Source organism: Centropristis striata, chromosome 6, assembly GCF_030273125.1.
Source record: "Centropristis striata isolate RG_2023a ecotype Rhode Island chromosome 6, C.striata_1.0, whole genome shotgun sequence".
In the NCBI taxonomy this organism is placed as follows: Eukaryota; Metazoa; Chordata; class Actinopteri; order Perciformes; family Serranidae; genus Centropristis; species Centropristis striata.
Genome location: NC_081522.1, coordinates 15,020,568 through 15,047,096, shown reverse-complemented (window position 1 = coordinate 15,047,096; position 26,529 = coordinate 15,020,568). Strand labels below are relative to the sequence as shown.

At 40.5% G+C, this 26,529-nt stretch overlaps 1 protein-coding gene and 1 long non-coding RNA gene across 3 annotated transcripts in view; one reads left to right on the top strand and one right to left on the bottom strand.

Moving 5' to 3' along the window:
• The window catches only part of LOC131973999 (uncharacterized), a 182,507-nt gene that overhangs the window by 128,988 nt on the left and 26,990 nt on the right, over positions 1–26,529 (top strand). The gene's annotated exons all lie outside the window — the stretch shown is intronic.
• hgfb (hepatocyte growth factor b) lies at positions 4,119–25,904 on the bottom strand. The gene is made up of 18 exons (XM_059336147.1): positions 25,746–25,904; positions 24,208–24,367; positions 23,807–23,919; positions 23,102–23,216; positions 20,688–20,830; positions 19,139–19,259; positions 16,963–17,081; positions 13,865–14,030; positions 13,644–13,777; positions 12,753–12,846; positions 11,458–11,579; positions 9,041–9,070; positions 8,405–8,510; positions 7,618–7,692; positions 7,217–7,366; positions 7,007–7,113; positions 6,381–6,523; positions 4,119–5,840 (listed from the first exon to the last, which is right to left on the bottom strand). The coding sequence occupies exons 1-18, from the start codon at positions 25,792–25,794 to the stop codon at positions 5,661–5,663; spliced, it is 2,127 nt and encodes a 708-aa protein (XP_059192130.1). The 5' UTR covers positions 25,795–25,904; the 3' UTR covers positions 4,119–5,660.

Sequence of the window (26,529 nt, the reverse complement as noted above, 5' to 3'; positions counted from 1 at the left end):
TTAATATGATGCATAGGATTTTTTATTCAGTCAAATGTAACATTTGCCGAGTTTGTTGATTTTTTAAAAAACTTTATTGAAGGTTTGGACAAAGAAACTCAACTTCGTATGAAAGCCACAGGTATAAGCTCTCAAATACTTTTTGAATTTCATTTTTATCTGCTACAGAGGCTGAAAAATCTATTATTTAGTAGGTGTTGAATTTCCAGAAAAACTTCAGGTTTTAGGGCGTCATTTGAAAATCGCCCATAGGTTTTCCAGGCATTTTTTTCCAGGCGCTTTAGGCCTTAATGGGTTAATGAAAGTCATGTTTCTGGCCCTGACCAATATTGTTCAATATTCACTCTGTTTGTAGCTCTGTTTTGGCCTCGACAAAGTTCTGAGGGCCGTATCTGACCCTTCACCAGTAGAAACTTACTTTATCTGTCTGCTTTGATGCTGAACAGCTAGGGTAGGGTAGGGTTGAGCTTTTTCGCTGAAAACAGCTTCCGGCTGCATGGGGAATCAAGACTAATGAGAGTGGTGAGAGTGAACCTTAACAGTAAAGTTGGAGGCCTGAAAACCAAAACATTGAGCCTAGTCTAATATAGCATATTCAGTTTGACTTAATTTTTTATTGTTTATAAGTAAGAGAACAAGTTAATAATGTCTTAGCTACCCCAACATCAGCTGCTTTTTTGTTTGAATCATCTGAACTTTTGTTGATGTTTGTGTTTTATTAGAAAACCACAATGGAAATAAGCCTTCTGGTTTTATTTCGTCTTCATCAAAATAATCAATCAAATATGTAGGTCTAAGGGGAACTGTAGAGTCAGGTGATCATTCTTTAGGTTCTTTGCATAAGTGACCCACACATTATACATTTCATCTTATGTTGATCTATATAAAAAAAAACATTTATTTATATTGTTAATAAAACACTTCCATACCATTCCTCCCACCAGATGAACATCAATCCACCTCAGACATGGATAAACTGATACTTAAAATTACAACAAGATCACTCATTACTCCAGAGAAAAAGCTGAGGAAAACAGCCAAGAAGAGCTCATTTCACCACACCTGATTAATGACGATTTACTGCACGCCTCATCTCACTCATGAGCATTCCTACAATGAGACATCAGTCAGGCAGTTAGTCAGTCAGTCTCTAGCAGTCCGGAAGTTTATTGAACACTTGGTTTGATTTGGACAGTTAATTTCATGAGCATTGTGCTCCATTGTGTGTACTGAATATAGATTGCTCTATCTCCCTGAGTTTCTGAGTTACATTTTCTGGCAATAAAATCTTATTTTGTACATTGGTTGGAATCTTGATAACCGGCGCAATAGTCTGCAATACATTTTAAGCTGTGAGTAAATTCCACACACATCTGTACGTCCCCAGAGAAAGGCTACACTTTAATGTAGTTGATGTTTTTTCCAGAGTCAAACAGATTACCTTTCCTTTTGAAGTGTGTGAAGAGCCAATATGTGTCTTCTCTGTCTGTTGCATTTTGTCTGGTGGTTTTTAACTCATCATACTATGAAAAGTGAGAGTCATCTTGATGGTAAATGAAGTGTGAGGGTGGCTTAAGTTACCGGATGAAATTCAGATACGGGAAGGATCATTTTCAAAAATGTCCTATTATCACACACACATTTACTTCTGCCTCAACTGTAGTAATCCTACATGTGACACTTTGAAATATGAACACACACACACACACACACACACACACACACACACACAACAGAGTCCTATAACTAAAGAGTCCATAGAGATGGAGGAAAGTGCCTAAAAAGAGGGTAAATGGCATTACAAAGGCAACCCAATTAGATTATGAAAGATATTCTTAACTAAGTCTGAAACTCAATGATCTGTAATGGGAGTCCTGTGGCTTATAAAAGCCTTTCCCTGGTATAATCAGTCTCCCTCTCCTTCTCATTTTCCCTCTCTCATTCACACACATGTAACACACACATACAGTGGCCACCAGTCGCACTTAGATCTCTGCATGCAATCATCAGCCAACTGTGGCAGCATCGTACTCTGCTACTTTGTTTGAATTTTAATCACCAGCCAGTAAGAGTTTTAGTTTGAAATTTATCAGGAAATGCCACATTTATCCATAAGCAGCTCAGTCAGAATCTGTTCATGCACCCGTATGCTGTATGGACAGCAGGTTACAACCCTCTTAGTAACAAACTACAATACAGGTTTGGAAGAGGGGGGAAAAAACAACATACTGAAGATTCACAGCTGTGTTACACATCTGTACCCAGACATATGAATATAGATAGTGGAGGCAGTTCGGGTGGTGTGTGATTCACCTTGAGAACTTGAAAAATACGCTTGTGTTCAAAGAACTCATGTTACATCAACAATCAAGCTGTTTTATATTGATATTTATGGGGGGTTTTTATGAAATAGTAACAATAATATGCTTATTATATGCCTAAATCTATTAATAAACTACAAGAACTACAAAATTTAAGGTGTGGAAATTGATTCTGGACAAAAATAGTTGATGAGTCTCATTCCCAAGACAACAAATACCAACGCACTATGCTATTATAAGTGGCCTGTGAATTTATCTACGCCTAATACTTTGTATGTGTGTGTGCGTCATTTACTAGTAACTGGTGTGCACCAGGGCCCTTAATAGACTTGCCACTGTCTGTACTTGTCTATCTTTACTACTCAATCTGTCATAGTTGCAGCACAGCAAATTCTTGATTTTGTCTTCTTGCCAGTAAACACTTTGATGAAGGTCATTAAGAATAAATAACTGTTGTAAATTGGTTATTGTTGTTAATCATTACATACTTAATTTATCTATGTTGGGACCTTGACCAATATACAATGATGCATCTAAATAAGTCAATCTTAACATAAAAGACTTTTCCATTTAACGGATTAGTAATTTATGTTTATGTAATTTTGGACATATTTGTAAGCAAGCCCCTTCGGAAAATTAGGCTCCACACTGAAAGACGTATTCTTTTGGCTTCTTGAGTGAATGAGTATTTCTTAGTCTGTTTCCTTTCTTAACACTCTATTGCACACACACGCACGCACGCACGCATGCACGCGCAAACACACACACACACACACACACACACACACAATGCTTTCACGCCAACCTGAACAGCCCTGACACAAGCCATGTTCTCTGGATCATTAGCCTCATGTATGCTGTAGATCTCACGGTGCACTGAGCCAGGGTCAAGTCAGCCACTCAGAGTGTGTGTGTGTGTGTGTGTGTGTGTGTGTGTGTGTATGAATATGTGTGTGTGCGTGCATTTGGTCCTCCTGTCTGTTGTCTTGTTTATGTCTACATTTTTGTCTTTCTGTCCATCCATCTGACCCACAGATGAAAGCAAACTTCTTACACTTCATCTCCCTTTGATGCTTCTACAGTATCTGTTATCACAGAGTGCTTTGCTCGTGTGCCTGTGTGTGTGTGTGTGTGGACTGCATACGTGTGTGTTGTGTCAGCATTGGCGCACACAGTGTGCATAGCAACAGAAAATGTCGATCCCCGTGTATTTTCTGCTTGCTCCAGAAGTTCCTTAATACAGCATCAATGGATTCACAATTAATCTCCAGTGCTCAGTCCCCGCTTTCCTGCGCTCTTTCACCTTCACTCACTCGACTTCTTAACCCTCTAACATACACACACACACACCTAGACACACACTTATGCTCCTCACGTCTATCTTTTACTCCCTGTCTATTAAACCCTGAATAGGGTGACAACAGAATGCTGCCTTTCTATTGTAGTATTTGATCAGGACAGCTACAAGGCTCAAATGGGTGATGTAGTTATGTGCATCTATGTGGATGTAAGGGGATAAAAGTGTGACTAAGTGTGACTAAGTGTGTGTGTGTGTGTGTGTGTGTGTGTGTGTGTGTGTGAGAAAGAGGTAAGATTACCAAGATTACCAAGACATCTTTATAGTCTCGGTGCTGCTGTGGTGCCATCTTCTGGTCGGGAAGCACAACAGCTTTGATTAATTTATACAGCAAGCTGGAGAAGTGGCTGAGATGATGCACATTTGCATTCAGAACACTCAAATGGGGCACTGGAATAATGCGACATTTAAACACGAAACGAAGCAGAAACTGGTAGATTTAAAAAAACATTTAATATAGAGACAGACATCATAAAACAGTTCAAATAATTGCTGAGATTGGGTTTAACATTTAGCATATTGGATAAGATGACATGGTATTTATAGTGAATGTACATTACACAGAAAACATCAGACAATACTGTACAACCTGTAGAATATAGCAGCTTGCAGCATCTTTCAGTGCACACACAGAAACATATTCTCACTCTTATACAAACATAATGCAGTTATAATATAAAGCCATCACAATCATGTACACTGCTAAAGGAGATGTGTTAATTTGTCTCAAGCGCCATTCAGTCATTTCAGTGAAGCATCTATTACAGACAATGCAGTTACAAAGACCGTCCCTTCCTTTCTATGACAAAGTTTGAAGTGACAGACTTTGTGACGCTAATATCCAGAGTGGATTGAAATTGGAGGTCTGCCAAGGTCTGAGTGTGGGTAGATGGTAATTCATTCAGCTCAGGCTCTCTCTCTCTCTCTCTCTCTCTCTCTCTCTCTCTCTCTCTCTCACACACACACACACACACACACACACACACACACACACACACTACTCCTTCTGCAGTTTTCTTTTTGCATACTGACGCTGCTGCAGAAAAAACTTATAAAAACAGATGCACTCACACACACACACACACACACACACACAGACACACACAAACACACACACGCATGCATAAACGATGGATTAAGACACAGGTTCAAGGAAATGTTTGTATAGAAATAACTTGTGTGTGCATATGAATGTTATATCTCTGCTTTTTTTTTTAAATCCTGTAAAGCTGACCAGCCATACATTCCCTTCATCTACACTAAATGAAAGCAGCACATTCATATATACAGTCAGTGGTCTTGTGATAACATTAAAATACTGAAAATGTTGGTGTTTCCGTACAGCTGGCATGAAGACAGACACTTGACTGAAAGCTGAACTTGAACTAGATAACACACTGTACATCATTTATCCGCCTACCACAACATTAATTTCTCTCGTCATAGATCTATAAGACCCATATCACCTTTAGAGTGTCACAAATACACTCATTAAAATACTATGTACAATAAGGACTACTTTATCTAAGCTCCCTGGAGATGCATGAAGCCTGACAAGAGTGCCCTTAACATTGCCCTATCACTGGATAGTTTTCTAAGTGGCCCATTGATGTACTCTACAAAAGGAGCAGCTGAACCACTGCACTTTGGTGTTATAACATTCAAGTAATGCCAGGAATCAAGAGTATTCACATACACACATACCACTCTGGTGGATTTGCTACCAAATGAAAACCATGAAAAATGGATGAAACCAAATGTTCGCCTGCTCTGCTCCCAACTCATTCAAAGAATATGTTTGTAATGTGTTTCAATCACAGTGTTTCCCCATGCATTCATCTTTTAAGGGTGCTCGGATCAGGTTGGTATTGATCTGTGGGCTCTGAAGGTATGAACAGCATAGAAACCAGGTGTCCTGAGTGCACAGCTGGATTTACAGAAGTATGGGCTCTACTGTTTGATTTAGTCCCATGGTTGTGCTTCTATTGAGTCTCAAGGTTGGGGTAGTATTTGAAGACCTTGTAGATCCATTGTGTGTAGAAGGGCACGTTGATGAAGATGCCAGGCTGGTTGGCCCGAGCGCAGCCTCTGCCATGGACGCTCACTCCCACAATAACCTTGATCTCACCATCCTGACACACAAGAGGGCCGCCGTAATCCCTCTGCAAGAGAAGAAATGGATGGCACATTTTTCTATGTCGCTGGCTGAGAAATGGCTATCATCATTGTTTAGATTTATGGCTGGGTTAAATGGAAGCAAAATGCATCTTTAAGCTCTCAGTGACAGACAGCACCACCACTATTTGTGAACATGGACAGCTTCTCCTCTAAAGCTAGAAACCACAAAACCAAGGCTTTGATCGCTGATGAAATTTAGTGAAACAGTCTCCAGCTGCTCTATTTACAACGGACTGAATACTAAGCCTACGGATTCAAAGAACATTTGTTTGAGATGCGGATCAAAGTAAGCTTTGAAAGCTTTGTGTCGAACTAAGGAGCTAATATACTTATAAACTCACACTGGGAACAATTACTTTATCCAAAGGTCTAAAGGCGTGTTTGTGTTTACCAACAAGAACTGACGGCAACATATGAATTCTAGTGCAGAGTTTTCCTTCTGAGCAGTGAAACAGTTATTTGGCCTCGTGTTTAAATGGTAAAACACCTCAGTGGGAAAGGAATATGAATAAGTAACAGCTTACCTCACACACTCCCTCATTCCTCTTGCCTCCTGCACAGATCTTTGTGTTGGTGATGTGGAGGTTCCCTCTGTGCATCTCTCTACACCTCGTATTACTGACAATGGGCAGGTTGACCGCCTTCAGCATGTCATCATAGCCAGTGCCTAAAAGGGTTAAAGGTTGAACTTTTATTGCCTCTGGTTTTTGGTAGCATATGCAATACAATTTCCACCATTGTATTGTAACACTCCTACATTTTTGGCATCACCTCATAATAGAACATAAATAAAATAAAGTGCTGTATCATATTTAGTGCTTTTCTGTTTTCCAGCGTATGGAGGGAAGTGTGAATGGTTTATACAGAAATCATGGCACATTTTAACTCATATTAAAAATATAAATCTTCTGATCCAGCCTGTATATCAAGCCACCCAGCAAGCAGTACTAAGCAAGAGTTGAGAAACATATGGCTATAAAGTAACCACACATTTGAGAGAGGACTGTGTTACAATATACTTTTGCGCCTCCAGACTATACAGAATAATCCAAGACTGCTGCAGGAGAAATGCAATATAAATGCAATATATTGCAGAACTGGAGAGTCAAAACAACAGCTGTAGCGAATGCAGAATATAGGATATCAGTACCTTTGGTCTCCCCCCATCCATACATTTTACAGATTGTTCCTTCTGGGATGGAGCAGCCAGCCACTGGTAGCTGAAGTGTATGGACATTATCTGCAGGAAGGGCAGGCCTGGGATGTATTTAATGCACACAGAAAGGACAAAGCATGATCAACATCACACACACAAACATATATCAATAAATCTGTTGAGATTATTTTTCCAGGTACTCACTTAGACAACCTTATGAGGGCTAAACTGGAGCCCTCAGGACCACATATGACATGATCTATGCTCACTTCCTGTCTTTTGGACCAGTCCGGAGCGGCCTCTTGAATATCTGAGACTCCCAGCCACACCCGATACTCACTGAGGTCTGGAACACTGAAGACAGAGTTAATGCTTAATAAAATAGTCACATTTATTATTACTTTCTTCAAACTTACACTGACCAGAACAGACAGAGGGAGAAGACAGTCAGTCAGGTACTTGAATAAAGAGAAATACACATAAACTGAACAAATAAATCTTACATTTAATAAACTGAGGGGGAAAAAAGGCTAAATGCACTGACAGTTCATGGTTCAAGCAAAAGGAAAGAAATGACATTAACAGACAGCAGGCAGGGAAGTTACCATGAAGAGAAGCACTGTCTGTCAGTGAGCACCCACTCCTCTCGTATTAGTGAACCCCCACACCAGTGCTGCGTCCTAAAAAGAGAACAAGACACAAATGAAGGAAAAGCTGTAAAATATGTTATGATCCACTACTGTTATTGTTAAAAACTTTACATTAGAGAGTCAGAAAAATAAAGTTTTTCTTTAGGTATGTAAAATTTGAGAAGGAGAGGGACCAAACAATACGATATTACCCCAGAAAAGCTCTATATCAAACCAGATCAAATCAAAAATCAAAATTACTTTATTTATCCCTGAGGAATTCAGTTTCTGTTAACTCTGGAAGAATGAGACAGCCTTATGGCTGTAGGAGCGAAGGATCTTTTTTATCTCTCCGTCCTGAAACGGAGAGAGAGGAGCCATCCACTGCTGTTCTATATATATAATCTAAAATTGCAACTGTGAATGTGGGCTCTGGACAACTCAAAATTGCCCTTATGACAGGTATTTTACGTCTTACAATTGGGCGATTTCTACCTCTTTATGAAGCTACTGCTGAATTATAATTGCTTGGCTTCTTCTCTATCTAAACCTAAACCCACATTTGCTCACTATTAATATGCATGCATATAGTAGAAAGGCCTCTGAAACAGCATTTGGAACCCTCCACTGAAAACAAACATGAAAAGAAAAAAACAATTCCACTGAATTGTTTTATGAATTCTGGGGTGGTCTGGGCAGGATGGCCTACTGTTCTTCTTCAGTGATGGAGGGAAATGTGTAGAATATTAACTCGCCGCCTTACCCTTTCTGTATGCTGACCATCCAGCTGCCGTCTGATATGCCCACCGGACCTCCTCCCACGATCCTGGTTCTTTTATGGACAAAACAGGACACAGAGGACAGCTCACCTGGAAAAAACAGAATCACAGAAACACACACACACACACACAAATAGTTTTATATATCTCGTGGTATAATATGCATTTAATGTAGGATATAAATATGCATTTGCAGGCACAGACATACAGTAGTTAGTGGTGACATATTGTTTATACAGTCGCATTACAAGAGGCGCTTGAGCTGCCTAATGATCCGCCATAATCATCATTATATATAAACCATAACAAGTCATACTGATGAGGCCATTAATTAAGGTAATTATTGAATATATTCATGCAACACATGGGTGTCATTTGAACTCTATATGTCAAGAGATTGAGGGGTTCATCCTCTGCTCCTGAGTTATGTTCAGAAGAGAAACAGATGCCACCACTAGAACATAATGTCCTGCATTATGTACCTTAATAGCGGAACATAAAAAGGACTCCATCAGGTTCTGAAAACACTACTACTTGCCTTGGAGGCTATCAAATACAGATCAGCAGCTGAGCCACTCGCAAACATACAGACAGACATAAGATTAGACAGAGACACTCACCCAATGGCATGGGGCTCTGTGAAGCATCACCTGCAGAAGGTAGAGGAGACAAACAAGGGATCAGGGGTATTAGCCGATGCAAGATAAGAGGCGACCTCACACAGGGGGGCAAATTTCACGCTGGCCTCCAGGGCCCTCCAATTTGTCTGCAATGCTCATTTTTTAATCTAGGGGGTTGAATGTATACTGTTAAAGTTTTTAGTGTACATTTACAGCAATTAACTGGCAGCAGCTTTGCCTCCAAAGTACTGTTTTTTTTTTCTTCTAACAGTTTGTAATTTTACCAGAAATAGTGTTCACAATTTTGTCAGTAAATTACTGAATATTTACAGAACACTATACAAAATCAGTGCAAATGTGTGAATTTAAATTCAGTTTTCTCTTAAATTGCTATAATCACAAGATCTCCCAGATTGCATTGTAATACACAGCATGCCGCTGTATGACATCAATACAGCAGAATACTGTTTACATCTAATGTTGACAATATATAAAGACCTAAGGGGTGTTCCATCAACGTGGATTAAGGAAAAACCTGGTTTATTTTGATAAGTCTAGCTAATTTAAGTGAGAGATCGCCGCTCAGTAACCATGGTAACTTACACCACTGAACTAGCCTGCTCCGGGGCAGGCTGACTGTCGAGCTTACTTTAGCTGTGTGTCAAATAACGGGCGGAAACAAAATCCCAAAAGTCAGATCCATCACGTTTCTTTTCTCCCTTTTTTTTTCACAATGTGATGAGGCATGAATTTACACAACTATTTCAGTCAATCTGTTGTTTAATTGAAATGCAACTTTTGTTTTGGTCTGAACCCTTTCTTTGAAAGCTAAACATGTATAATTTAAGAAAAGTGTGCTGGCTGTTCCACGATCAATTAATGCAGGCTGCTTATATACGCACAATGCCGGCTTGTCTAGCCTGAGTTAATTTAGCGTTGACTAGACTCGGCTGAGCTGCGTTAGTGGAACGGCTTTAGCCTCAAGTGAAAGTTGGTGTTCATCTAACCAGACTTTTTCAATGAAGCCGCGGTTTGTTTAGCCACGTTAATGGAACACCCCTCTGACCACAGTCCGAGTTTGCAAGTTGTAGCCATTCAACATTTATGCTGATCATTTTCAAATGCAGTTTTTTTAAGATACTTTTTCTTTAGATCCAGGCCAGTGATTGGTTTGCACTCATGTCTGAAAATGACTTAGCAACTTTGCAACATTAACTTTGACAAGATGTCTAACAGTAGACAAAATGTATTTAATTCTTGAATGCAGGGCCGGTTATTCCTACAGGCCACCAAGGCGGCTGCCTAGGGCGCCAAATTTGCGGGGGGCGCCCCCTTGTGGCGCCCTTAAGCATACATCTTTGTTTTAACAACATTGATTAACGAAACAATTTTTAAAAAGTCTTTACAATCAACAGATCTGTGTTTTCTCATTTATTTATTCTTAGTTGTTGTTGGTAAAGTTCCAAAGTTTCTAAAAATTAAAATGTTGAGACCATTATATTGCCTGTATGTAGTTCATGTATCAAATATAAATACATTTAAATTTCATTTTTATGTTTATTTTTATTGCATTTGTATGTCTACATTTTATTTATTTTCAGTCTTTGCCATTCTTAATTTGATGAAGATCTGTGTTTTCTTATTTATTTATTCATATTTTCAATTCAGTTGCTGTTGGTAAAGTTCCAAAGTTTCTAAAAATAAAAATGTTCTGAGACCATTACCTTGCTTGTAGTTCATGTATCAAATATTAGTGTACAGCATAATACATATAACATAGTGTACCTATATCAGAATGAATACATGGAATGGATGTGGTTCGGGGGGGGGGGGGGGGGGGGGGCCTAGGGCAGGCAATGGGCTAGAACCGGCCCTGCTTGAATGGCAGCATTATTTGCAAAATTATTAGCTGTATTGTAGTATAAGAAGTGTGTAGTAAATAGGGTAAAATAGGCAAAAATATCCCCATTAAAAACTGAAAATTATTTTTATTTAAAAAAAATATATATATATGTATATTGGCAAGAAAAAAACATTGTTACCTGTGTAGTTTTTATATAAACACTATACAGGCACTGATACAGAACCATGATCAAAAACAGGCAAACTCACAGACATGCGCACACATGCATAGTCATGATGCCTTTGGCTCTTGGCCCATGTGGGAATAGTTAGAGGGAGCCCTCCCCTGTCTTCCTGATGAGTTGTGAATCTCTTCTGACACACACTGACCTGCAAGTGTAGACAGATCTACACACTGCAAACAGTCTGTGTCTGTGTCTGCTTGTGTGTGTGTGTGTGTGTGTGTGTCTTAGAATAAGACCAATGAAAAACTTTCAATTGCACAGTCTAACAGATTGTTTCCACTAACTGTGTGTCTCTGTGTGTGATTGTCTGCGTCTTGCATGTACACTCACATGGTTTTACAATGCAGTAGTCCCAGGGAATGGCAGAGTTGTTGGTGTAACACCAGGGACCATGTTTGTCTTTATCAGGGTTTCTGCAGTAGTTTCCCTCGAGGCCAGCCATCAGCATGCCACTGGACAAACACACAAACACAAAAGATCCAATAACTTATCTTTCATCAACATTCAGTAAGCCCAAAAGACAATTTTCAAAACAAAAGGGTGTCCTTAAGCAGATAATCCAACTGTTGATGAAAGTAAAATGGATTTGCTGGTGATTTATAACCATTAGTAAAAGCTGAACAAATTTTGCCAGATAGGATCTGGACAGTCAAACTACACAGCTGTGTAGGCTCCGTCCCTCTGGATAAGATAAGGAGGTGATTTGCAAAGGAATTACTCACTGAGACAGTATGCACCCACCTACACTCACATATCTGGTACATGCTCATGCAGACATATCCCACACATGAGGTTTTTCTCTTTTAAAACCACAAACAGAACTTGATAAGATGAATAATTGTAATGAAGAAATGCTTAGGAGAGGGATGATGGGTACCAAATCAAAGTGATCCAGAGTGTGTTCTGTTTCTAGCAGCTAGCACTGTGACTCCCTCACCCTGACTTCTGACCCCTGGGCAGGAGCCAAGCAGTGGAGCCGGTGGGCTTTGAAGTGCTCCTACAAAGGAGGGGTCTGGGGTCAAAGGTGATGAGTGAAGTGTATATCCCCCAGCCAAGTTATCACTCGGAGTCATTCTTGCTGAGTTAGGTCATCTTTAGGGAAACACTCCTCTAGCCATTAGGAGATGCTGGAGAGGCTAGTCACGGCACCCGCAGGAGCCGTTTACTCCTCTGAGGAACAGGAGGCCTGGCTTGATCCGCTAACAACAATAAGACGTAACTAGAGGTCAATAATAGGGCGCCTCCCCACACTAACAACCGCTTCTCAGGTTCTCACACATGTTTCTCAAAAACACAGACACATTCCCTGCACATGAGGCTGTCACGCACAAGCTCATATCACAAAGAGCTAACTTCTCAAGATTTCATTTTCTTGTTGAAACCCATGAAATTTGCATATTTTCTGCTCATTAACAGTGATTTCTTTTTTTTTTTTTTATAAAAAACTTCACTATGTTAGACTCTCTGAAGGGTTACATGTACTACAGCTGTGTGACATCTTGATCTCTGTGTTAGACAGAAGCACTTGTCTGGACTTTATTGATGGTGCAGGCCTGTTTTGTACATCATAGAGGAGTTTGCGAAAGTTATTAGGTTAGAAAGTAGCAGGGATCCAGTGGGCTGACCTGTTGCTGTGGTCTCTCCAGGGAGCACAGGCCAGGTTTGATCTAGTCCTTGACTGCTCTCCTTGGTAATTCTCTCCAAAGCCTTCGTAGCAGTCTGGATTTGGACAGAAAGAGGAAATAAGATGAGACAGGAATACTTAATGCACAAAACAATGAACAAAAGGCATGCACAATAAGCAGTACTCAACATTACAAAGCTTCTATAAACCTTCATCACCACAACAATAGTTGTGTGCATTCTTTGCCAACAGTATTGTTGTACTACAGACTATAAAAAAAAGAAGACAACCTTCAGTTTGTGAGTTATCGTGTCATTGTGCCTAGAATGCTGGGAAGTCGCCCACAGTGATTCCACAGAAAAACGCGGGTCAAAAATAAGGTTTAGGAGCTGTCTGTCACCCTGCATCTTATTTCTATATGGGAACATATTCAACCCTCCATGGCAAACCACAACCCAACCTCAGAGGGGCTTTATAATCCCAATGCAAGGCCACGTACTCTCAAAGACATGTCCCTAAGATCCCTTGGGAAATTTGCATTTGTGTATTCAGCCATAGATCTACATCTTTTACTTCCAAATCTCTTGCTACCCCAGAAAGACTCCCATCCAGCACTAATCCGTCCACTCCATCTTTTTACTGTCCAGGGAGACCTGACGATCCTGAGCTGCTGTCAGAATTCGTTTATGTGAGGCGAGGTGGTCAGTCCTTCCCACAGTGATATAGGGCCACAGTGCTCCGCAGGGACAGAGAATACGTGGTTACGAGCCAGTGTGTGTGGTTACAGGGTCTCATGTGAACCCGTCCACCCAATATTAAAATGTAAAAGCTATTTCTCTGCTTGGGATGTAGTGAAAATCTCCTGCTCAGATTAAGCTGTTGAGTGTCTCACCGCTGACAGGCTTGTTTTGGGCGCCACACTGAGGGATGTTGGTGCAGAACATTGTGCGGACTCTTGGGTCCGTAGTGAAGCACCATGGGAATTCTTGGCCATCTGGATTCCGACAGTAGTTTTCTCTCAGGTCTCTGGAAAATGGAGAGAAAGTCATACTGTAAGCTGCTCAGATATACGTGCGAGCTAGTGGGTGAGTGAGTGGATGGTGTGTGACTCACTTGCAGGGGTACGCTTGAGGTATGAATGTGTGGTTATGGGGATACTGAGAATCCCAGCGTTGGCACATGAGTCCAGTGGGCGTCGCGTCTACTGTCCCCCTATAACCCTCTCCTCTGCTCTGGTAACACTCAGTGGTTTCCAGCACATTACTTTTGGGAGGTGTTTCTGTGAATGAGCAAAAAAAAATATTAAGGAATCTTTGACCTTGATTGAGGTAACATACAGCATGTTTATAATCACTCAAATAACTTGTGTGAATATCCAGATGAAGGAAATAGTTTGTTTAACCCTTTATCAGGCAAATAACAATATTTGGTAACTTCAGATAATATTTTGAGAAAAAAGTTGCAAATTGACTCGATTAAAGTGGCAAATCTACAAGAAAAAAAGTTGCAGATTTAAGAGATTTAAAGTGGCAAATCTGCACGAAAACAATCACAGATTTACAAGAAAAAAGTGAAAAAAACAACAACTTTTTTCTCCCGGATTCACCACTTTAAATCTCATAAATCTACGCATTTTTTTCTTGTAGATTTGCCACTTGAATCTTGTAAACTTTTTTTCTCAAAATATTATTTTCCTATATTTTTTTTAAACATTCTGGCTTTATGTAATATCCTCCAATATTTTCTAGGGTTGAAATTTGTAATTTGCAAGTATTTCAATGAGTGCCCTATTAAGGGTTAAGGTCTCAGCCTTTTCAAACAACCAAAGCGTATACAAGTTTTACAGTGTAATAAAAAACAATTATAGTAGTTAAGACTTTGCTGGTTTTATAGATCAAAAGGTGTTTAAACACAACCCCCAAAATTCAGCTTTATATTTCCACATGTGCTGTCCATGCCGCTCTTTTCTCAAACACATCCACACAATGGCCTCTGAAGCACGTCATTAAATCATCTCATAAATGCAAAGAACAACGCAAAAAAACAGGTAGCTAATAATTACAGTTGTGTTACTCCATGTCAGTGTAAACTTTACACATTATTGCACCACATTTTATTGAAACACACATTTATCAAAAATAATTTGGCTTGCTAATTTATGCTGTGGTTTGCATGAAAAAGACAGAGACACAGATAGAAGCAAGTTTGTTTGAAATGACAGATGGAGAGAAGGAAAACTGAACTGCAGAAAGACTTGGAGGTGAGCAAGGCAAGTGAGGTAAACGTCAGTTGAACTGGGCCACTACACTGACACCTTGATGAACCAGATGAACGAGATTTACCTGCACAGACCTCCATCTGAAAACATGTTGGTTGATAGATATGATTAAGACCAGAATTCTATAAGGAGAAAATTTTGAAGGAAGTGAAACCTATAATCACAACAGTCACTCCAATGACTCTTACTCACACTGCGCTCACTTCTATAGTGAATTGAATGGTGAAAATAAACTCAAACCCATTTATCTAACCACCGCTCTAAATGACACAAATTGCAGAATACACCACACATTTTTCCATACACCTGTCCTTCTATTATTAATCCTCCCACTCAACCAACTCTGGTTTTGAAAATCACACAATTTAGGATTTTGTCTTCCAACTGTCAACACAAAATGGTCCAGGCTGTAACAGACAATTTACTTCGATCCAGAGTGATGCCCAAATCAATTGCCTAAAAAATGTCAATTTGTCTGCACCCTCAGGACTCAAATTGTTTAGATGAGAGTTGCAAATATCCCCTGTATCTGGTTATAAGCATGTTGTTGTAGTACATGTACTGGACAACAAACAATGAAGAGAAAATGATTTAGCACTGAGGAAATAGTCTGTGTGACAGTGCTTCTGACATGATGAACGGCAAAACAGCCCCAATGTCTTAGCCACCTGCTTGGGTTTAGAAGGCCCACAGTTTAATGAGTCTGATATGGCCAAAATTGGAAAAACAAGGCAGGAAATCTTATCTGCTCTACTTTTCTTTACAGAAGGGCTGCTCATTACGCAAGAACACAAGTTCATTAGCCTGAACATTGTGCATGATTGTATCCAACAATGTGTAACGCTGCAGATCCTCAAGACTCCAAAACAGACATTTTCTGTCCATACAATATGTCTAAAAATAGATATGCACTAGTTGTGACAGTAAACAAAAGAGCAGGCCTTGACAAAAGAACACTTTGTCTCTCTCCTCTCTGCCTTGTTTTGATTAAGACTAACTGGGTCGTAAACTTGGTCTGTTTCCCAACAAACTCCCATATCAGAGCTAGCAAGAGAGGGAGAGAAAGAGGGAGAGAGAGAGGGCAGGAGGGGGAGACAAATTTAGAGGGGAAAAAAGCAGGGGGGAACAGTGAATCACAGGGTCCACATGGAGGAGTGCCATCTAGTAAACATGGTGCCAGGACTGCTGATGATTCTAGCAGGCAAACAGGCCAGTCACAGACCCAGGAGAAAGAAGCTGAGTCCAACAATAACACTAGTGCTCTCTCTGTTTTATGTTCTTGAGGACCACAGTGGCTGTCTCAGTGACTTGTGATTATAGGTCAACTAAGAGCGTGCAGTATCTGCTGATGTACTCCTAACTATAGACACCCAAAACATAGAGCCAGACGTAACACTTACAGCTAGCTCTGACACATCAATCACACTGCTTAGGATAAGTGTATGAGGTGTAATGAAAGCAATCTGCTTGTAGTGTGTGTGACCCTGGGTGTTGTGTCTAAACGTGTAACAGGAGGTTAATGGGGAGCAGTAACTGAGCCCAGAGCAGTTTGACCACCACACATAAGAGCTGGCATAGAACAATAAACAGCAGTCCAGTGGCGCAGGGGGAAAAATAAACATTGTGGCTATTAGAGAAGACATAACAGAGAGCCAAACCAAAGCGGGGAGTTGTGTGTGTGTGTGTGTGTGTGTGTGTGTGTGTGTGTGTGTGTGTGTGTGTGTGTGTGTGTGTGTGTGTGTGTTTATTCCATAGTATAAGCAAGTGAGGGGGAGGGACGTGGTAAAATGAAAGGTACAGAAAATTGTTAACTCTGGTGCCATCAGTCACACTTCGTGGGCCTGTGCAGAACACAAACACACCCAAGCACAGACTTCCATTTAACAAGCATTGACATTCAACCACACACAAACAAACATGCACGCATGCTTACCACAAACTTTGATGTTGCAGTACTCCCAGGGTGTGTTTGGGTCAGTGGTAAAGCACCAGGGTCTGTGGCGTCCGTCTGGGTTCCTACAGTAGTTATCGTCTAGGCCCTTGTCAGGGTACCTAATGCAAATGATGCAGTATTACAACCTTAGTGTATACACAAAAGCAATATAAGAGTGAAAAGCATAGCATAAAACAAGTATTACAGTGTTGCATGACCCATTGCACAACTCAGCAACTTGAAGTGAAGTTATAGTGGCACAAAACGATAATTGTTACATTTCTTAAAGCCCAGTTTAGGGCTGTGTATATATGTATATGTGTATATATGTATGTATATGTATATATATGTGTGTGTGTGTGTGTGTGTGTGTGTATATATATATATGTGTGTGTGTATATATATGTATATATATACATATTATATATATGTGTGTGTGTGTATGATTAGATATTATATATATATATATATATATATATGTGTGTGTGTGTATATATATATATATGTGTGTGTATATATATCTATATATATATAATTTTGATGTAACCCAATACATTTGCAGTAATTCATATCACCTTTTATGGTGATCTTTGCAACATATGTCTACATTAAAACATACTTGTTTATTCTCAATAGTGGTTTCTATTGCAATCATTTTTAACTTGAATGCAAAAAATGGGAAATCAAAAACAAGCTAAATTTAATAAAATGGCATTTATTCAAACCAGGCAATTGCACACATTGGACATCTGTTAAAAATAAAGGCCTTTTTGTTTCATGTCTTTTCACTTGGAACAGTCTTGTTTAAAATCAAACTATTGAGAGGAACTTCAGCAAATCTGCTCATCAACTGCCATTACCTATTATTTTCTAGAGACCAATGTACAGTCTCTCACAAATGGATGAACTGCAGCTGCAGATCACCACTTTTAAGTGGATTATGGACTGCAACATCAGGATTTTCATGGAAAAAACTGCTCAACAGTGGCATTCTGATAGGTGCCATTGAGCTAATGGGACTGTGTGCTCTGGGCAGCGGGCCTATAGAACAGCTGATGGCTCCTGTGAGGCCAGAGGTAGAGGACTGTGCGTTTATGTGAACAAGGTTCGGTGCACAGATCCTGCTACAATCTGTGCTCCAGTTATTTTGCTCTCTCCTGGCTTTTTTCCCCCGTTCCCTGCTTCCCTCTAGATGCAAAAACACACCCCTCATACATCACATATGCTCAACTGGCAGATTAAATAAATTGCATCACAATTTTTACTCAATGTTCATGATTCCCACGTAGAACAAGCCAGGAATCATTGAGTATATTCGATAAATTCCCCCCCCCTTGCCTGGAGGTACCTCAAAAGGATATCATATGTCCATGTTCCTTCTGAATCCTTAGGAGAACAGAGAAGAAGTAGAGAGACAATTCACTCTTGCACGCAACTAAAGCATTAATAACTGGAATGCAAGGACTCCAACTGTGAATCTGTTCAGAGCTCAGGGGAGTGAGGAAGATAATAAGCTACACCATTACAGGTGTTCTACAGCAAGTCATCCCAAAGTCCCACGTCCCTCCAGGCCTCCAGCCTCCAGGCGTGCAGTATCAGGCTGTGGGACCCTCTCATTACATTAGTGCTATGAGCAGTCTGGGACCTCGTTTACACAAACACTGGGATGATTAAGGATGTGTTAACGAGTCCCCACTAATCCAGACCACCTGCCATCCGACTAGCTGGAACACTCTCTTGACACAGAGGAACACACACTCAGCAGACTCGCACGTACACAAACAAGGTATCATGTAAGGAATACAGGCTAAAATATATGGCCTCTTTAAATAGGTATAAATTCATCTCATGGCTGGACACGAGTTTGCTTAATAATCTATCGAGAGCTTAAAGCGATTCAGGCCAATTAAGTGAGAATGAAAAGTTTTCCCAGCAAAGTTCTGCTAAAAACATGCAATCACACTGGATTCTGATGGCATTCCTTCAGGGAATCACACATTGACTGACTGCAAATCACTCCAGAATTAGTGCACCACAACCACAAAAAAACATTGTGTGAACTTATTACTGCATAAAGTATTAAACTATATAAATCCATGTGTGTGGGCTTAAGTGTGATTGAGCATGCACGATTTAGCATGATGCTGAGTGAAGACCGTGTGTGTGTGTGTGTTACCTCTTGGGCTGGTACAGGTGTTTGTGTGGATCATCCAGGTCCCAGCGCTGGCATTCCTTTCCACTTTCTGTGTGGTCCATGGGTCCTCTGTAATCTTCCCCATTACAGTTCATACACTCAACTATGCAGCAAAGACACACACATTCATATGCAGACACACACGCGCACACACACACACACAAACACACAGAGCAAGAACTTAGAGAAACACACTGAATCAAACGATGAAAGTTCAATATCCCTTTCTTCATAATGAGACACTTACCACATTACAAAAAAAGAACTTCCAAAAAAAGAAAAAAAAGATTGACAGCACAGAATGAAAATAAAACATAATAATTATAGCAGCACAGCTATGGGTTGACAAAGCAATAAGATCCAATTTAATATATTTTAGGTCATGATTTTCTGTCCTAAAATGGTCATGTAACATTTTGCAATAAAAGCCTTCATAAATAGCTGATATATCTCCCTTAAGTTCAGACATTATACACTTACACTTAATGTACAGACGCATGTATTATGTGTTACAGTAATGACGCCGAGGATCTCTTTGATGAAAAGGCACCATGTTTTGCACGGCGACTAGTCCACGCTGTCTAGTGTAAACAACAGAGAGCATGCAGATTAAAAGCAGATGTTTATGAGTCCACTGCTGTCATGACAGAGCACATTAAATACCACTGGCTGCATGTGTGTGTGCGCACGCCATGTTTGCTTGTCCGTGTGTATGTTTCCTATTAGGACCAGCTAATTTCTAGAGAAACCCTTCCAGTCATTTTCTCCTGAATGAACGCAGGCACTCTATCAAAATAAAAACTCATTATCTCTGTTGTACAACTTATGATAACCCTAGAGAGACACCATATGTGAGTCGGAGAGCAAGAAGGATTCCCATCCTGTCTTATCGAGCCACATCCTGGTTCCTCATTAAGGTGATCCAGTGTCATACATGCGGAGGAAACAACCCCTCTGACAGCATGAATCCCCAGAGATTAGATAGCAGAGGTCATTACCATCCCCTTTCTACTGTGCCTGACAGTAATATTGTGTGATATAACATAAAGGCTGAAACAGCAGTGGGAAAGAGTTTTTCTTTCATCACAGATTTTACTCCTACATGCCCATAGCTCGAACTCAGCAGTTACCCTCTACGTGTGCTACGGGGATGGATGGAATAGCTAACAATTTATCTATAGGAGACGACAGGGGATTCATATCCTCTAACATTCCAACAACAGCCTCTTTAGGTTCAAACCATTTACAAAACTTGAACTGATGGAATGAGAGAGGACAGCATAAACTGAACCACACACCTGGAAACGGCTGCAGCTGGCCTCAGCATATAAATGTAGAGTGGAGCATAGTTAGAGCCAGCGTTGCTTAGTCCAAAGCACTATGTGATTGCATAATTTGCTGCAGCTCATTTCAGACTATCAAGCCTCAATTGGTGAGGCAATTTGCAACATGGAATGAGCATTATTTTAAGATAAATGTCCACTCGGATACACACAGACATATTTTCTGTGTGGCTGTGTGTGTGGCTTACCCTGTGAACACTGTGGTACGCCACACTCCTGGTGTCTGAGGTGTGGCTGGGTGGTAAAGCACCACGGGCCGACGGTAGAGTTGTCTGGGTTGCGACAGAAGTTTTCTCTGAGGTCCTTCTTCTTGAATCTCTTCGACATGAATCTGTCAGGAGCAGAGCCACAGTTACACAACAGACACGTGTACCAAGACCGGTTGCCAGATAATGCAGCTGGCATGCAAAGCAACTTCTTTTTGAAAAAGCCCAAGGTCGCAGCTCTCTTTCTATAGATCTCTGACAGAATGACGAATTCCTTTATTCATGTATTAGAGAGCTGCTGCTTAACTCTGATGGCTGAAACCTGCCAGTAAACATGACCTTTGAATATGAACAAGTGTAAAAGTAATTGATGGCAAGGCTAAAGGATCAAACCATCGCTGACAAGATGTTATTAATGAGAGAAAACACAATAATATGTAGAAGAAATGTTAGTTTTCCATGAGGCTGGTTTTGAATGTACTGTAAACACACTGACAAATGACTCATATCTTCTACATCAGGCCAGCACATGGCCGCAGTCTCCAGTTGTGTTGATGGACATAGCGTAGTCTTTGACTCAAGCTGTGTTTTTCCACATGATGATGAAAAGATAAAGTTCTGAAGTGGTCTGAGTGGGTAATGACAGTTACATAAATGAGAAGGCTTTTGCTTGGCAATCTAAAAAGAGGAGAAACCTTTTACTGATAAAAATGCAATTTGTCCTTGCTTGTGTGTGTGTGTGTGTGTGTGTGTGTGTGTGTGTGTGTGTGTGTGTGTGTGTGTGTGTGTGTGTGTGTGTGTGTGTGTGTGTGTGTGTGTGTGTGTGTGTGTGTGTGTGTGTGTGTGTGTGTGCGTGTGTGTGTGTGTGTGTGTGTCAGAGTTTCCCAGGCCTGTAAGCTGACTGATAAAACATACAAAGTGCCTGGGTTTAATTACCTGATCTACAGAGACATTAATAGCAGTCGGATAAAGCAGGTTCACTAGAAGTACAAACATACACTGCCCTCTTTGATTCGTCTGCTGCAGCGACATCTCACTACAAAGCATTTCAAAGTCATTTAATACCTCTGAGTAAAGGGAGAAGGAAGGAGGCAGCATGTAGGCACATACACCTCATCTAAGATGAGGTGTATGTGTAATTTCTGAGGCTCTCTGATGGTTATTCATATCTGTCAAGTGATAAACTTTGTCCTTATTTCACTGGTAATTTTGCCTCAGTGCTTTTCTATTGCATTGGTTTTAAGTCCCCTCCTATTAGAAAATGTGTTTGTGTCTGTTTATGTTTATGTTTAAGTTTGTAGAAAGGTGTTTTCACATCCTTCTACTGAAGGGGGAGATATCTGTGCACTTCCTGTATATCTGAGACAAACATTTGCTCTGCAAAGTAGATTTGTTATACAACTTCGGAAGCCAATTGCTGTATTACATACAAAGGCTGGAAAAGAAACCTGATAAGACTTCTGATATGTATACAAGACACAGATTGGTGCACAACAGTGTGGCTTAAATATGTAGGGCTGAATCACTTTCCAATGACAGAAAATAAACCAGACACTGAAGCCATAGCTGCAGATCACAGTCAGCCCAATGCAAGCAGTAGTGGGTGGGGTGTTAGGCCAGATCCAAGATTTTTCAATGAGGGAGCAAGAGTTTATGTCCTTCCAGAGTATTTTCAGAGGTTTGTTTTTTGTTTTTTATATGCTTTAAAAACTGCCTGGAAGGGGGGTTGAATACAGTTGATGAGAAAAGATACTACACCGTATGTAATTTGTGACATAATGCCATGTTTTTGAGAAAGCTAAACAACTTCTACAGTAAGAATGAGAAATGAAATACTTTGTAAGACCTTTTGTAAAGGATAAAAGCAGTTATCTTAGTGCTTACCAGGCAATTACTAAAGATCAGTGCTAATTTAACTTTCATAATCCTACATAAGGCATTGCTTCACTTACATCTTTTGTCTTTAAACTCCACCTAATTGGCTCTTTTTTTCTACAGGGAGCTTCACTGTGTTAGAAAGTATGCCTGCATATTAGAAAATGAGTTTTATCTGGGAATTTAGCTGGGGGATGTACCTAAAGCTTAACCAAAGGCTGCATATTAGATATGATCCTAATCCCAGTAAAAGACACACATGCGCACACACACCTAGATAAACAGTAGGGCCGCAGCAGGAAATGATCTGTGACTCTGTAAAGTGTTACAGTGAGGTCACTTCTGATGAATGACTGCTCCCAGGAGCCTAATCAACCCCTAATATATCATACTCATATATACATAGAGACACATAGAGACTAGCCCCTAGCTACTAGCTAATTGCATCACTAACAGACCAACGCTAACAGTATGAAGCAGCTCTGTTTGACATTGGGGTGAAAAGCACATCAGGTTCTTACTTGTGTTCATGAGGAATAGGAGAGGCCCAGGACTGGCACGGGATCCCGCTCACTGTCACCGACCTCCGCCCCCTGTAGCTCTGACCTGTACCCACAATGCACTCCCTGACATAGTCTGAATGAGACACAGAGAGACAGCAAACCAGAGTGAGTAAGTGGGATGAGCCAACAACCTGATCGCAGCGTTGTGCACACACAGCCAGTATGGATGATGAAGAAAACAGACAGAAGGAGATGTTCAGCTATCATGCAGAGCTTAACAAGGACGTGACAAAGCCAAAAGCCAAATCTGGTTTCCTAATCTTCTGCAAAACATTTGGATCCAGTAAAGTAGGCTACACAGCTTGCATGTTCGCTGTTGTGGTCAGTTAGAGTCAAGTGGGATGGGGGTTTCCATCGTTTACACAAACTTAATGACAGAAAATGAACCATAATGTGCTGCGACACAATAAACACGACAATGGTCCTTGCCCTTCCTTCACTTTGCTCTTGAGGGATGGCGTCATTTCAAAGCTACAGTCACTCTGCACGTAGGTATTTATAGAGTTATACAATTCTCCTGCATGTATTAGAATAACAATGAGTACATGCTTCTGATTGGAAGTGAGATTATGCAGAGGTTTTTTTTCTGATGCAAAGATATGGTGGCAGCAGGGGCGCCACTTTTCAGCTGGGAGAGAGAAGAGGTGGAACAGTGGAGGGCACCTTTCTTTTGATAGAGTTGATAGTCGAAGTCTTGTTGGCTCTGAACTCCTGGTGAGTTCCTGTCGAACGACAGCCACTGGCATTTCCTGTTTTTATGATCATAGAGGAACGCTCTGGAGAATAAGGAGGAAAGTAAAAGGAAGATGAGAGAACGGGCGGAAGAGTAAAGTACATAATGTCAGGGCAATTAACACAGCTGTTACATGAGTATGCGAAGCACTTCGGAGGCCTGCTAAACCAGACAGACAACAATGCATTACACACGTGAAACATGTAAGGGAAGCACTTTACTCTCTTTGTACTGACAGCCATTCATTCACAGTGTGAAAGACTTATGTTACCATATTTCTAAAAAACAAAAAACAGCAGTTGAAAGGGTGAAGCCATGAGATCAGACTTACCTGCAGCTGAAAGGCAGTCTTCTGTTGCGGCTGCAGGCTTTGGCACACTTAGCCATGCTCAGCTTCTTGCTTTTGGTCAGGTGAGAGGAATCAGGCAACACCACCACCAGCCGTATACCATCAGTCTTCTGGTAGTCCTGGAGCGTGTTTCTTTTGCCCTCTGATACACAGTTACATGACATTTCCATAAACATTAAGCAGTATTTACAACTGCTGCCACAAGTGAAAACTATCCTGTACATCTGCCTACTTTATGATTGTTTTATTTGACTTTTTAACTGTACTATTTTATCATCTAAGGACCTAAGGAACCAGGAATTCTTGTCACTTGTAAGTTAAAAAAAAAAAGGATTAGTATTATATCTGTTATTATTAGCATGCACACAAACACACAAGCAAACACGTGTCTGCAAGGTAGTGTGGATAATGAGTCAAGCTTGACTGAGAACAGTGTGAAATAGCATACAATGTGCGAATTAGTCTGCTTTAACTGTTATTAATCTACAAGACCTAATGGGATGCACAGTCATTTATCACTGCCCCCAATGAAACTAAGAAATGACACACACACACACACACACACACACACACACGGGTGCATCAGTTGTTGGCAGGTTTTCTGCATCTCTGCAAAATGAGAGCCAGTTAGACATTTACATTTAGACAGAAAACCCGTTTAATCTTCTCCTACCTATATCTCTGCCTATATGCACTTGAGTCGATTCAAGAGCTTCCATCAGCACAGGAAAAAAAAAAACTTAATCATGTGGTGTTTCTGTTGGAAACGTGACTAAAAAGCTGTCGAATCTTGGAGGAATCATGTAAACAACAGAGCTGGAGTTTCGGGCTCGGTGTTTGGGGAGGTTTGGGGATGCGGTGAACAACCTGAGGATCGTAGGGGACCGTCATATCTGTCCGATCCGCAACTTGAGTCTCAGTGTCTCTGCCTGAGTGCCGAGGAGCAATGAGCCGCAAAATCGCACTCTGTGAGGACAACAGGATGACTCAAGCTCCAATTTGACTTAAATATGTGTAATTTTGTGGGGTAGTGGGCTGTATCAGTTCACTCTAGCATAGCATGTATTTATCGCGTGATCCATTCAGACAGTGGGTTAACGCGTCCCTCTGCGGCGTAATGCGCTCTGGCACAGAGAGGCTGCAATAATACTACAGCAAGAGTTAAGAATAAAACGCCTCTGGTAGATCGGCAGTGATTTTCATACCATTTTTCCCAAGAATGGCCCACTTAGGAACACTTCTGATGACTATGAGTCACTTTAACTATAACATCTTGTTAGAATTAGATCCGGGGAAATAACTTATAATATCACAATTAACAAAACTCCACACTATGTATAATAAAGACATACAAGATAATAAAAGATAAAGACATACAAGAACTGAGTAAAGTTATCTCCAAAAAGCGTCTCTTAACTCCTGTTTAACCATCTGTTTTGCGCGCAGCGCAGCGCGTTCTGACAGCAGCTCCAGCCCCGGTGGCAGACGTTAGGGAGCAAAATGGTTTGATCCAAACTTACCAGAACAAGAGATGACGAAGAGACCGAACAGGAGCTTGTAAATCCACATCGTCGTGACACAGTTGCCAACAACAGTTTCAGAAAATAAGCAGGGAAACAATGCTGCTTGCTGTGCTGTCAGACTGCAACCAGGAGATGTTTCTTCCACCACTGCACAGATGATGCGTCTCCTCTCTAAGTACTTCCTCGCCTCCCTCCCTCCCTCCCTCTCTTTCTGTGCGTGTATGACTTTATCTCTCGCTCACTCTCTCGCCTCTTCTTTCTCTCTTTCTCTTTTCAATTAAGAGGTCTTTATTGGCCAGAAAAAAAAAACTTCAGTGACGGTATATGCAAATTTCCATATCCTTATCAGAATATGATCTTTATCACTGTGTGTGTGTGTGTGTTTGTGTGTGTGTCATTGTGTGTTACCACCCAATAACCAAGACCTCATATTTTTAAGAAAATTATAAATCGACTTTGATTCTTTCCCTCAATTCCTTTGTTTAACTTTGATCCCCCACCTTCGTGTCTTCCCACCATAAAAGAAAATTGAAAACCTAAAAAAACAGCATGCTATACAAATATACAAGCAATACAGATCTAAGAATATACAAAATGTATTGTTGTTATTTTTTTATTGTAAAAAAAAAAAGAAATCACACTAAACATTACTACTGACAGAGGCCCACTAAAACTCCCTGTGGAAAAACTGAAGGAACACAATAATAATCATATTTGTTCAACAGATTCTGTGTCCATCCCTCCCTGTCACACAGCAGCATCCCACTCAATCATCTTCTTG